Source organism: Cyrtonyx montezumae, unplaced genomic scaffold (assembly GCF_038088225.1).
Source record: "Cyrtonyx montezumae isolate F1298 unplaced genomic scaffold, pur_monq_1.0 scaffold_4, whole genome shotgun sequence".
Lineage (NCBI taxonomy): Eukaryota > Metazoa > Chordata > Aves > Galliformes > Odontophoridae > Cyrtonyx > Cyrtonyx montezumae.
In genome coordinates, this window is record NW_027072045.1 from 32,315,139 (window position 1) to 32,328,978 (window position 13,840).

At 40.2% G+C, this 13,840-nt stretch overlaps 1 protein-coding gene across 1 annotated transcript in view; it reads left to right on the plus strand.

Moving 5' to 3' along the window:
- The window catches only part of PCDH15 (protocadherin related 15), a 598,943-nt gene that overhangs the window by 400,023 nt on the left and 185,080 nt on the right, over window positions 1–13,840 (plus strand). The window contains exon 14 of the mRNA XM_065746677.1: window positions 10,147–10,255. Coding sequence (XP_065602749.1) covers window positions 10,147–10,255 — 109 coding nt within the window. The remainder of the gene's footprint in view (window positions 1–10,146; window positions 10,256–13,840) is intronic.

Consider the following 13,840-nt stretch of genomic DNA (forward strand, 5'->3'; position numbering starts at 1 on the left):
TGTGTTTGAAAAGGATGTGATGGTGAAGTTCATCTCATTCTGAACAGTAGAAGTGTAATACAGGCATATCTGTTCATGGAGCAGCAAAATTGCTTCTCTTAGTAAAATAGACGTTTTCTTCCAAAAACCAAGTATGTGAGGATAGTGAGTTGCATGTGTGCACCCACAATTTATCTATGCAACTATACACATTTTTTAAAAGTTGTTCATTGAAATTTATTGAAATTTACTGGAAAAATATTTCAAATATATTTGGAAAACTATTTTTTCTATGGCCTTCCCTCAAAAAGAGGCAGTAATGCCCCTGTTAATGTTACTGCCAAAGAAGCATATTGAAGTGGTCATGATTATGGTGGCAAATTTATACCTGAGTCTCTACATTAAAACTCTGCTTGAAATTATCTTTTGACAGAGCAACAAACATGAATGAGAAAAGAACACTGGTGGGCAGAGTTTGAATAAGTAAAATTATATGTAATTGCAGGTGGTGTTCCTGTGCCTGAATGAGAGATGTGCCTGTTTATTTGGAACTACAGGGTAAATAATTAGTAAAGCTAATGTAAATGTTTATTCACAAAGCTTTGAGTAGCGTTCTGTAGTGTTGGCCTTTTTAACACCAACTTTTAAACTGCTCTATCAGCCTGATATAGATGGGAATGCTGCTGGAGTTGAGATGCAACATTGTGCAGTTTCCTCCCACTAGAGACTTCCTGTTTTGCTTGGTGATTCCTCGGGGTGAAAAATAGCCAAAGCAGAGTCCTTTGTAGGAAGATACTTAAATGTGTAAAATGTGTGAATAAAAAAGCATACGTAGCAACGTTACCGTTACAGTGTTAAGTGCTTAAATAAATGAATAAAGAGGGAAAAGGATTAGATGAAAAGCTGACCCATTCATTTTCTGTGTTATGGTTTTCTTATTTTAAGTGAATTACTGTATTGTTATTCTTTTGCCTGCAGTCCAACAGATGAAAAGGTCCAATCACAATCACAGAATTGTAGGGGTTGGAAGGACCTCTAGAGATCATTGAGTCAAACTCCCCTGCCAATGCAGCTCCCTAGCCCAGGTTGCACAGGTAGGCATCCTGGTGAGTCTGGAAAATCTTTAGAAAAGGAGACTCCACCACCTCTCTGTGCGGCTCCAGTGCTCCGTCACTGCACTGTGAGGAAGTTCCTGCGCACATTTGTGCGGAACTTCCTATGCTTCAGTTTGTGGCCATTTCCCCTTGTCCTATCACCATGCACTGCTGAGAGGAGTCTGGCTTTCATCCCTTTGCCTCCTGCTCCTTAGGTATTTATAGATATAGATCAGATCCCCTCTGAGTCTTGTTTTTTCAAGGCTGAACAGCCTCAGATCTCTCAGCCTTTCCTCATAAAGGAGGTGCTTCACACCCTTTATCATCGTAGCTCTCTGCTGGACTCTTTCCAGGATATTCCTGTCTTTTTTGTACTGGGGAGCCCCGAACTAGACACAATACTCCAGGTGAGGCCTCACCAGGGCAGAGTAGAGGGGAAGGATCGCCTCCCTCGACCTGCTGGCCACACTTTCTTAAGGTACCCCAGGATCCCATTGTCCTTCTTGGCCAACGGGAGGGCACACTGCTGGCGCGTGGCCAACCTGTCATCCACCAGGACACCCATGTCCCTCTCCTCAGAGCTCCTCTCCAGCGGCTCATCCCCCAACCTGTACCGGTGCATGCAATTATTCCTCCCTAGGTGAAAGGCTCTACACTTGCTCTTGCTAAACCTCATCTGGTTCCTTTCTGCCCAGCTCTCCAGCCTGTCCAGGTCTCACTGAATTGGCAGCACAACCTTCTGGCGTGTCAGCCATTCCCCCCAGCTTGAGGGTGGACTCTATCACCTCATCGAGGTCACTGATCAATCAGTGGCACTGGTTCTGGTTCTCCAGAGGGTTATCCTATGGCACAATTAGAAGCGCTGTTTTAAAAACTCGTTTTTTTTTTTCTTCCAAGCTCTCAGTGATACTATTGCTCATATCTCTTTATGCATCTCCTACTATATTATAGATGATTTTCCTAATGGCATAAAGAAGCCATCAGCTTCTTCTCCTTAGTAGCAGCGAGTAAGATGAAGCATGTGCAGATTCAGCTGAAAGTAGCAACTGTTGGCAGATATTAAAACTCTCTTCTTTTCCCCGAGAGAAATATGTTTAACTGAAAACAAAATGGGAGTACTGTTTCATAATCTTTCTTACTGTAATAAATTTAAGGATTTTAGAAGAAAACCTTTCAGTTGTTACATTAGTGTCGTACTGATCTTTGTCTTGTGCTTCTGGTGAGTCTTTGTATGTCTGGCTTGGATTTTAGCAATTGCTTTCCTGTGACTCTTCTGTGCCTTGTTCTGAATCCTGAACAGAAATAATGGCCAACGAAACAATCTCTGTGGTTTGTATGGGAAAAAAATGGGATGTCAGAAGGAAACGTTTATTGTTCTGTAACCGCAGTCATCACATTGTAACAAGCACAGCCTCCAAATTCAATTCCTGCTTCTGCCTGAATTGCACAGGAGATTGTATGTGCACAGAGGCATGAGGCCCATTGCATAATGCATTTCGTTTAGTCTCCAGCACAGGTTCTCTGTTGGAGACATTTCTTATAAAGAGTGTTAGACACAGAAAAAGCAATTTAGTAAGCACTGTGACCAGATCCTGATGGAATTCTTTTTTGGGCCTGCTGTTTCTGGAAGAACATCATTGATAAAAATAGCCTCTATTTTCCTCTTTGTTCTGATTTATCTTACTGTTGCTTCAAAATATTTGGCCTGTTTTTTGTTGTTTTTGTTTTGTTGCTTTTTTTTTTTACCAATAAATGAAGAAGTTGTGTTTTTTTTGGCAGCGTGCTTTAACATCTTGATCTACTTTAACATCTTGGTCTACCTGGATATTGGAATTTTGCGCTTTTCATTTTATTAATCCACCTAAACCCTGGACACAAAAGTAAACCAAGAGCACAGCTACCATGAGTCATGTGAACAGCCAAGTAAGCTGCTAAAAGCTACCTGACAATTGCAGTGCTTAATTGAGAAAACAGTTTACTGTTAATAGCCTCTCTCATGTTTTACTTCTTCCCATCAGTCAGTAAGGCACTTTTTGTACCTCCAGAGAAGTCCTGAGAGGTGAGTTCAGGCGTGTCAACTGCGTAACTTATCTGCTACTGCTTTTAGCCTATAACTTGTGAAGATAAACTTCATAAAAGTAAACAGAAGATTTATTTGTTCTTCAAATGATTAAATCTGCAGATCAGCCTACGTTGCTTGCTGCCTATACAGCTGTTTGAGGTGGACAGTTTCAAAGATGATTTCATAATACTAACATTTCTGTACACTGTAAAGTTTCCTCAGGGCAGGCTGGTTTAACACACTACCCATTCTACTTCTGTTATTGCAAAGTGCTGCACAGCAAAGCAGGAACTGCCAGGAAAGCTGCTCAGATTTGACTTCTGTCATGAGTGTGGACTTTCCATATTGCGTGGTTGGACTCAGTGTGTGGTAAGAAGTACTATTTGAGCAGAGTGTGAGCTTTTCAGTTTACAGGTTTTCAGGCAAGAAGTATGCTTGGGGAATGGGCTGCACATCTCTGAGGCTGAGGAACTTGTGTTTTAAGGGAGTTTTTTTCCTTATATGGCTTTCTTTCTTGAGGAACAGTTTTCCAGAGATATCTGTTTTGCATCTGATACGGTAGCTGAATTATTACTGTATTTTTACAGGTAGCGTATCAGCTAGATGCCATTTTTGCAGTTTGTTTCTTAAAATGGGATATTTTTATTGTAGGAGTATGTAAGGTAAATAATTCCTAAGGATGGAACTCAGAAAATAGTATAGAAAATGGTATATTTAAGTAGGTCTTTATAGATGGTATACAAATAGTAAGGAAAAGAAGATGGCTCACCTTTGGGATGATAAAGGCTCACTGTGGACTTCACGTGGGAGGAATCTCCAAGAAGAGATCCTTCCCTGGTGGTGATCAGCCCTTAAATGTGGTTTGGGAGAGGTGGAGCCAGGCTCCACCCCTTCCAATCACACAGGTATATCACCTTCACCTGTGCCCCTGTGGCAGACTCGGTGCTCACCTCAGGTGACCAATCAGTGGTTCAGGCTGTGATTCATCACTCCCATACAGGAGTGATAATTCCCACAGAGAGTCTAAAAATTTGGTGTTCTGTACTAAGTGAGAGAGGATCAGGAAATCCCATTCATCTTGTGTTGATGTATTTGCCCCCTGTCTCTGAACTTAGGGTAGCAAGGAGAGCGGGGAATGTTGACACCCTGCAAGTACAGGGTTTGATGTGACATAATCTGACTAATGAGGCATTTTTGGAAGTGTCTTAGCTCTGAATATCATTTTCCAGTCTTTTTTTTTTTTTTTCCACGTACATTGCTTGTGTTTGGATAGCTCCACAAAGGGTTTTCTTTTAATGACACAAGAGTACTTGCCATCAGATTTATGAGCATTAGTTGTCATGGCCCTCCTTGTATTGGCAGAGCATCCAAAGCAGCAGCAAGAAATGATGCTGGAATGGTTTTGCAATTCTCCCTGCTGTTTTAGTGCTGTGTGTTGGCAGTAGTGTATGCAGTTCTGCACAGCATGGGTATCGCTTTGCTAATTTCTGGTTCACAGTTTGTTCTCCAACCTCACGTGTTCACTGATTATTCATCAGCTCATCTGAAACTTATTTAGTTTAATGCTGTAGGGGTCGCTTTGAAGGAGTTATGGGTTTCAGCACAGGGTGATGCGTGTTGCTTTACTAATGTTTTGTATTTGGCAAAAAAACTTCTCGTTCTCGTCTGCATGGTGTTCTTCCTGGTTCAGTTAGTTTGGCAGCCTGGCTGTGCATGCGATGTGTCTTGAAGGCCCCAGGCTTCACTGGGAGTGCATTTGGGCGCTGATGACCCTATTGTGATAAAAAAAGTCTTTATTGTTTTACACAGGGAGAGAAACCCCAGAAAAAGCAATAGCTAAATGTGATGTATTGTTTTGTTTGGAATGGTTGTCAGAGAAACTCACTATTATGAAATGTACTTCCTAGAATTACAGGATAGACACATGAGAAAAGAATGCTACATCTGGAAATGCACACAGTTCAGGCATTGCAAAGCATTTTGTGTATCTTCCTTAGCTTTGTCCAAGCAGGAGACAGCCTGGCTGTACCAATTTGCTCAATTCCATTTGAACATTTTGTCCCAACAACAGAAGGGCAGAGTGACATGTTTTTACTTCTCTTGAAGGTCATTGAGCCACATGGTTAGTGCAGAATTCAGTTCCTGGTTTCCTTGGCTAAAAATACAACAGAGGACTGTCTAAACTCATCCCAAAGCCTGGGCAAGGAGTGGGAGTTCTCAAGTAAGCATGTCTCCAGCCTCAGTGTTTGCAGGTGGCCTGCACTTGGTGCTAGCAGTCATTGAAAATACTGGTGCTCATTGAGGGTGTCAGTGCATGCCACTTGACACAAAGCTAGCACAGTGCTTGTTTGGAAATGTATGGGAAAAAGGTGACTTTTAGACATCTGTTACAACTGAGTGTCATATCTATGCCATCAGTCTTCCAGAGCCAGACACAATCCCTGTAGCAATGCTGTCATTTGAACTCATACTGATGCAAGTACTTACTCACTGTTATATTTACTATTTTTTGAAGTCTTTTTGGCCTTCCCCCATATATTCATGAATGTTATGATCTGCAAGATTTGAATAAAGTAAGTATGCTCTTTTCTTAGTTGAATTTGTGTTCAAGTCAAGTAAAATGCACAGGGATAAGCTTTGGGTGGGAGCTGTCAGCAATACCCCAGATTGAGACCATGTCATGGTCTGGTCATCACTTGCTCTAGCTAAGGATTGGTGAAGTCAATCATGTAAAGAGTTAATTAATAAACTTCTTGCATTAAGCCAGCAAAGTCCAAATTTGTTACAGGTTACTGTTTTTTGGTTTCTTAGTACATGATAGTTTTAATGCTCTGTGCAAAACATTAGAGAACTCAAACTCTGAAAATACCATTTTTTCCCCCTATCTTCCCAAGAGGAAGAGGTTCACCATGAATCGATCAAGTTTGGCTTTGTATCTCAACAAGACATAGAGAAAGTAGTAAATCCAGGGTTTAAAGTCGATCTGTCTTCAGACCTGCTTTTAAAACTCTCTAAACTTGTGACAAAGAGCAAATACCAATTGATGCTTTTCCTTTCCTCATTTGATACTTAGCACATGATGGAAATGTGGCCTTGAACAGAACTGGCAGCCTTAATTCAGCATGGTACCATGTGCAATATAGTGTGGTTCATTAACTGGAGATCCTCAAGTGTTGTACAGTCTTGCAGTTAGGGTCTGGTACTTCATGACTTCAACATGGTAACAGAAAATATTGGGAGAACAGTGTCAGGTACAAGTAGAAATGAGGTATTAATCTGAGGGAGTTTAGGTCTCTTCAGAGCTGTTGTTTAGTAACGTATGAAGTCACTGTATTCTGGGGTGTGTCTGAGAGAGGCTATTAGTACACAGTTCAGCTCTGGTATTTTTTTTGTCTTCTTTTTTTATTTTGCCTTGACCATCTATTGGAAGCTGCAGTCTCTGGCAGCCTTCCGCTCACAGTTTCTTATAAAAAAAGGTTTTTGTTTTATTTTTATGACATCATCTGCGAGTTTGTTATTTGGGTTCTTTCCTTGGCATTGCCCCATTGTGTGTTGTAGTGCAGCAGGCACCTGAAGTCTATTAATACCCAACCCAGTAGCTGAGAGATCTCTTCCCCGATGGAGAAGAAGCAACTCTGCTTGCATTGCTGCTTAAGCTGCATAGACTCACTTTGCTCTTTCTCACATCTGTCTCAGTAAAAGCCACAAGTGCTTTTGCCTCTCATAGAATCATAGAATTGCTCAGTTTGGAAAAAGATCATCGGGTTTTTACTTCTTCAAGCAGCCTGTTTTCTCTTCTTTTTAATTAGTTTCCACCATGGAGCTCTCTTTTGAGGCAGAGTGTGACAGTGATGTTTTCTTTGTGTGTCTTTTTGAAGGATGATGGGATCTGACTAGCACTGATGGCTGTCACAGCCCTCACTTTGTCATATTTGTACTGGGTTGTGCTCACTCTGGAGAGATGTAAGCAGACTCAGTCAGAAGTTGCCTCCTGTGTGGCTGTAGCTTGTTCTTTCTCTCCAAGGGCTGAGCAATGCCAGAGTTTTAATCTGCCTGTGACATTTTGGGGAACAGAGCTGGGCTTCCTGAGCCCAAGTAGCTTGGCTGCCCACTGTGACACCATACCAGGGGGACCTGGGAGATGCTGCAATCACCCATTGAAGCCTTTTCAATTTTCAAATGCTCACATAAGCAAGAATAACTATGTAATAACTAAGTAATAACTATGGTCTATTGAGCAAAGCATGTTTTGACTACAAATTTTTCAAGTAATTGTCATCAAGTTTATACACAACTTCTGGAAAGATCTTTAAAGAATTTGTAAAGGCACTTTAATGTAATGATGTTGTCATCAGTGCAGTTATGTTTTCATAGTTCTAATTAAAGTTTAATTGAAAAAGATGCTTACATTATCTACTGATTATTAAAATAATATGAAAATACCTTTAGCTTTGCTTCAAGGCACATGTCTATTTAACTCAAAACCCCTTCAAATTATCCCTGAACGTTTGAACTGATTGTGATTGATTGAGTTGCATAGTATCTTCTACTGTATGAGCATCCCATTCAGAGTGTGTGCAGTACTTAGAAAACCAAATTACAGGTTGCATGGAAGAGGAAGGTGAAGGATGTCATCTTTCATTCTTTGTTTTCTTATACAACTTGATTCTATTCTATTGATTGCTTTGGTTCCAAGTAAAATCTGCTATATTTCAAGTGTGGTCTTTCTAAATGCTAATCTTGAGCTTCTCCTTGAATTGGAAAGTAAAGCAAAGTCCGTGCCCTTGCTCTCTGAGTTGCGTACCTACTAAGTGTTGCTTCAGCTTAGTTTCAGTGGTGAGGTGCAGCTGACAGCTTGCTATTAGTGAGATTTGATAGCTCACTGCTTCTCCAGCCAAACACTTTCCTGTGACCTGCTACATTGCAATTGTGGATTTAAAACTGAGCTGCCCTTAGCAAATGAGATTGGCTTTGTTGCAAGTGTGTTTCTAACCATAATCTAGATTTGTCTGTGGGTGCTTCAGCTGGTTTTTACTTATAAAAATAACTTTTTTTTGTCTTGAACAATTCTGCATAATCTTGTCTCTCAGCAATGTAACTTCTGTGCAGTCTTAAACCATTTTAAAAATTCAAATGTATGTCAAATAGATCATTCCCTCTCTTTCTTTATGCCTATTTTGAGCCAGTCTTTCTCATTACACTTTCAAGAGTTTAATTTTTTAAGGAGTCAAAAGTGGAAACAAAAGACCTCTTTTTGCTAGTGGGGAACTGTGGAAAAAGCCTCAAGTCATGGGCGTCCAATCTTTTAGCTGGCCTAAGCCACAATGAGTGAAGAGGAATAATTTTGGGTCATGTATATTTAGGTCATTCCAAAAGTAACACCTCCCATTTATTTTCATGGAAACTGCAGCAGATACTATGAGCACAGTAATTCTGTTTGATAGATTACAACTCTACATGTTCAATTGAATCACCAATCCACAGAAGCACCAATGCTGGAGAAGATCTCCAAGATTATCTACTCCAGCTGTCTACCTACCACTATTATTCATCATTAGACTTATGTTCCAGACCCGTGACCAGCTTCATTATCACAGAATGGCTTGTGATTGGAAGGGACCTCAAGGATGCCGTTCTCTGGATGTACTACAGAGCCTCAGTGTCTTTCTTGTAGTGAGGGACCCAAAACTGAACACATCATTGAGGTGCAGGCTCACTAGAGCTTAGAACAGGAGGATAATCATCTCCCTGCTCCGCTGTCTGCACTGTCTCTGATACAAGCCAAGATGTCATTGACCTTCTTGGACACGTGGACACACTGCTGGCTCATACTTAGCTGAGCACTGACCAGCACCCTAAGTCCATTTCTTCTATCCAGTCTTCAGGCCACTCTGCTCCAAGCCTGTAGAATTGCTAAGGTTGTTGCGGCCAAAATGCAAGACCCAGCGCTTGATCTTGTTCAACTTCATCCCATTGACTCAGCCCAGCAGTCCAGCCTGTACAGATCCCTCTGAAGGGTCTTTCTTCCTTCAGGCACATTGGCACTTCTTCCCAGCTTGGTGTCATCTGCAAACTTACTGAGGGTGCACTCAATCCCCTTGTCCCAGACATCAGTAAAGATATTTTAAAAAAACTGGTTTTTCATAGAGGTTATTGTACATTTTGACCACACAAATAAAAGCTACAAGGTGAAAGGGAAAAAACTAAGAGCCTGTGTGTTCATTGAGAAACTGGATTTCTAATTTACTAAACAGCCTAGGTTACTGGAACTGTTATTTTCAACTTGGGAACATCAGCAACGGTGTTACCACCAGAGAGTGTATTGGCATGGGAAAACTTCCAAAAAGTTTCAAAGCAAAAGCAAGGGTGTGCTGCTGCCACTGGGCATGAACATGCTGAATTTGGTAGACTGAAAGATGGGAATACAAATACTGCACAAGATGCAAACGTGAATAAGGATAGGAAAGTGGTTTTCTTGCTTTCTGTTTCCATGTTCAGCATGTGAGACCACTCCACTTATCCATAATGTTGGCAGTTATTGCAGTGCAAGTTAATGCAGTGTCCATCCAAACTTTCCAGTTTGCCCATCCTTGCAGTGTCCATACTTTGACTTGAATTTATATTCTACTATATATTCTTACAACAAATTAGATTTTCATTTCTTTTTTAAAAGCATTTGCTGTATTTCACTGCTATGATGACATCTGAAACATCTGACTCAAGGGACTGTCTATAGCAGTGTAGTTAAGCATTTGTGTGGATATTTGTGACTTCAAGCCTTTCTTTGTAGGTGTCTTTATAATATAAAATGTATCAAAACATAGAAGATTGTTATAAAAATATATATGCTGTCTACTAAATTTGTATTTTTCTAGGACCTGGGCTGTAAGTATTCTCTTAAAGATGAATATTTTTTGTCCTGCAATTTCAGCAAATATCCTTTTTGGTTTTTGTATTAAAGACCTGCCTACTGGCTTTCTGATTTGTTTGAAATTTGATTTTTCATTTCAGGAACATGTGAACCCTATCAGTGTCACTCCACCCATACAAGCCATAGATCAAGACCGAAACATCCAGCCTCCTTCTGATCGACCGGGCATCCTCTATTCCATCCTAGTTGGTTGGTGTCTTCTACTCTTGCTATCGCTCATAATCCATCACCTAATTGTGAGAGAAAGATTGACTGGGAGTGTGGAAGCCTAATAAAAGTTCATTTTGTGGTTAGTGGGACATTTGAAATCATTGCTCTACCTATTTACGATTAATTACTATTTAGCAGCTTATTTCATATGGGTACATTATTTATTATTATTTGTTCAGATTAAATTCGTGATTGTTTTAGCCAACAGTGTGACACAGCAAGCAAAGAGAGAGTTGTCTGTGCTCACAGCTGTTTTTCAGTGAATATTTTTCATTTAGAGGTGCAATAAGAGGTGGTAGAGAAAGGCAATTAGTGCAGGTTCCTCCCAGAAGTCTTCTGATGTAGAGCAGTTTAAAGGACCTTACTGCTTCCAACATTAGTTTTGCTGCCTGTGTGGTTATAGAAAGAGTTTAGAGATAGATACTTCACTGACGGATGTCTGGCATTCTGCTATTTCCTTTTCTCCTGCAGTTTTCTTCTGTTCAGAATTTGTTTCCAGTTGTTTTAGCTTGCGTGATTTGATAATGGAAGGGCCTAAGGGAGTGGTTTGTGGTTCCAGTCCTCCCTCTGCCCCATTCTTTGCACAGCAGAGAACATCATAGTGTTTTTGGTACCCTGCGACTAGCATGGGAATTGAGAAATTGTTCAGTTTGTGTAAATGCATTTTTTCCTTTTTGCTAGATTAAACTGCAGCTATGTGGATTTCCTGCTAAGTATACATTTCAGTAAGCATTTTGCATAGTTTTTGCTTGTCAATCAAGAATAAGTTCCTATATACTTTAATTCTGTTGTGAAAGAGGGGAGAAGTTTGGTGTTTTGGTGTATCTAACATTTTCAGATCTTGAGAGAGAACAGAAGAGTGTCTGCCATACCAAAATAGATCTGGCCAGTGCTTAGGGTCATAGGAAACTGTTAATGTTTAACTCTGTGACTATGAATAACAACACATTTCTTGATAATTATGTTATGTTGGTCTTTCTTTTCTCCACAATGAGTTGCTCCTAGAGAGCTGCCTTTGGAACCCCTGTGTTTTCCTTCTCAGCATTGTTCCCAATATTCTTGTTGCTTCAGGGGATGATATTCCCTGGCTCCTAGACTCTGGGGATGATCCACAGTGGGAAGATTCCCAGTCACACCACCTCCTTTTCATACTGGTTCTCCAAGTCCCAGATCCTGTGGCCCTTCACAGGACCTTAAGGAGCAAGGAGGTACCTAGCAAAGTCAGATGCACGTCTCATTGCTAAGTCATGCAGCCACTTGGGAACATTTTTTTTACTAACTCCAAGCTGCACTGTAGTGAGTGTTCAGGTCCCAAGATTTGTGTATTAGTGCAGGAGCATGAACATCCTGCTGGCAGCAGGCTGATCTTGAGGCATTTTGAGTACTTTACTCCCACCAGAAAGAGGCAAGAGAGGTGTCAGACCAGCCTCAGCACAGCAGAATTCAGGTTTTGTTTGGATGCTCATTGAAGAAACTCATTTCCTTCAGACTGTAATTGGATTCTAGTCTAGAAGTCCAAGGGCTACTTCAGCTATTCCTTTTCCAGCCAACTTGTTTTGTGAGGAAATTTGTAAATATTTGCAGAGTAAATATATGAGGTACTTTCGTTTTTGAAAGCTCTCATAGTTTATTCATGTTAGCTATCAACAGCCATGCTCAAGTGCAACATTTAGTCCATTTGTTTAAAGTTCTAAAAGTAACTTGCAAACATCTTTAGAGTTTAACTTTAAAAATCGTGTTTCACCAACCTGTAATGTTTTTCGTGTTTGAATAATTGTTTTGACCTGAAAGAAATAATACAGGAAGATGTACTATAGAGATTTCTTTCTTTTTTTTTCTTTTGCTCATTCATTGGAAGTGCTGTCACTCTCACCTTTTTTTCCTTTTTGAGCCGTGGTCTTCAAAAGAATTTCTTTTTAGATTTTTAGTCCATCTTCATCTTTGTAATCATAAGGTGCTGTTTATATCGTAGACTTTGCAGAAAATTTTAAGTAGTTTCACAAGAAATAGGCCTTGCAGATACTCCTTATTATATGCATTTTCCCTTGCTTTAGATCTAAAGGTAGTTCTTAAATATATATGTTTTTAAACACTTAAAGGTTTGAGATGTGCATACAGAATGAGAAAATAAGCTACTTACTGAATGTGAGATTGATTTGGAATTCTGTTTGATTCTTCTGCGTTCTAATTTGGTGGTTCTTTTCCACTGCTTTCTTTCTCCTCCTGTACAAGTTGAGTCTCACCATGTTCTTTAGGCACTACGTGTTATATATATATGAAGTCTGTGCATCTATCTCAGTACCTTAAGGGTGTAATGTCAAGAAGTCTTTCTGTTAGCAATGCCCTGCGGCAAGAACTTACTTCTACATGGTGTGGCCTACTAATTTTGTCCTTAGTGCTCATAAAGATCTCTGGCTGTCACACTTTCAAGATAACTGGCCTTTCAGTTGTTCAAGTAAATGCTTCAGTGCTGCTTGCAACAAATGCAGAGGTTGCAAGTAAACCTCTCTGCTTTGAAGAACAGCAGGTTCCCAGGAATCCACTGAAAAGGAATTAAGAGACTTTCTCAATGAGATAAATGCCTGTAGAAGTCTTGTTACATTGATGTGAGCATAACACCACTGAAGACAAAAGTAGCTTGAGGGTAAAGCACTTAGGAATCAGCCCAAGCCTGTTATTTTCTGCTTGCTTTTTCATTCTGACCTGAGTGCAGTCCTCTCAAAGGATGTATCATGTCTGAATGTACTTGTTCAAGTAGTTAGGAGCTGATACTGCTAAAAGGATTGAAAAATAGGTCTTAAATATTCTTGAAGGATCACCCTAAGGTAGAGAACTAGTTACAGCCGAGTGCTACTGGGATTGTTGTCTTCTGTTTGAAGTATTGCCTAATGGACATGATGAAAAGAAGTGCTTCAGATAAGAGAACTGAACTGGAACCATAATGTAGCAGTTCACCTCTTATGCTTGATCTCTTGGAAATCTAATATTTGCATTTTTGTTTTTCATGCATGATTTTTCCATTCATTGGCCTTAAGCAATTTTAAATTCCAAGTCAATGCAGTCAGCTCATCTCTTTTGCTGGTATACAAGTCGCTTCCCTTTAAGTGTACTGTGTGAAGTAAAAGCAGGATAGGTCTCAGCCAATCTCATATGCTGCCTAGCCTCATTTTTTCATTAGTGTGAACTGAATCACAACCCTGTGCTACTCTTGTTTTGTATGTACAACTTAGCCCTGTTTAAAAGTCTCCCCAATATTTTTCAGTTTTCCTTTTCCCTGGTTTGTTCCTTGGGAAATACCAACTTTTATTGAAATCCTGAGCTATTATTTTTCATTGTGGAACTATCTCTGTGATTTCTTCCACCAGTTTCAGACAATTGAGTGTTCTACTTTCATGATCTTCAAATATCAAGAGCTAAAAAATACATCAGTGTTCCCAGGTATGTCTGTCTGTCCCTGGGAGCTCCTGATTTTCCCTGGCAGGCAGCAAACTGCACAGTGAAGCCCTCATCCATCTCCAAGAACATCAGACTACGAGTGCTCTTCACATAGTGGCCATTCCCCTG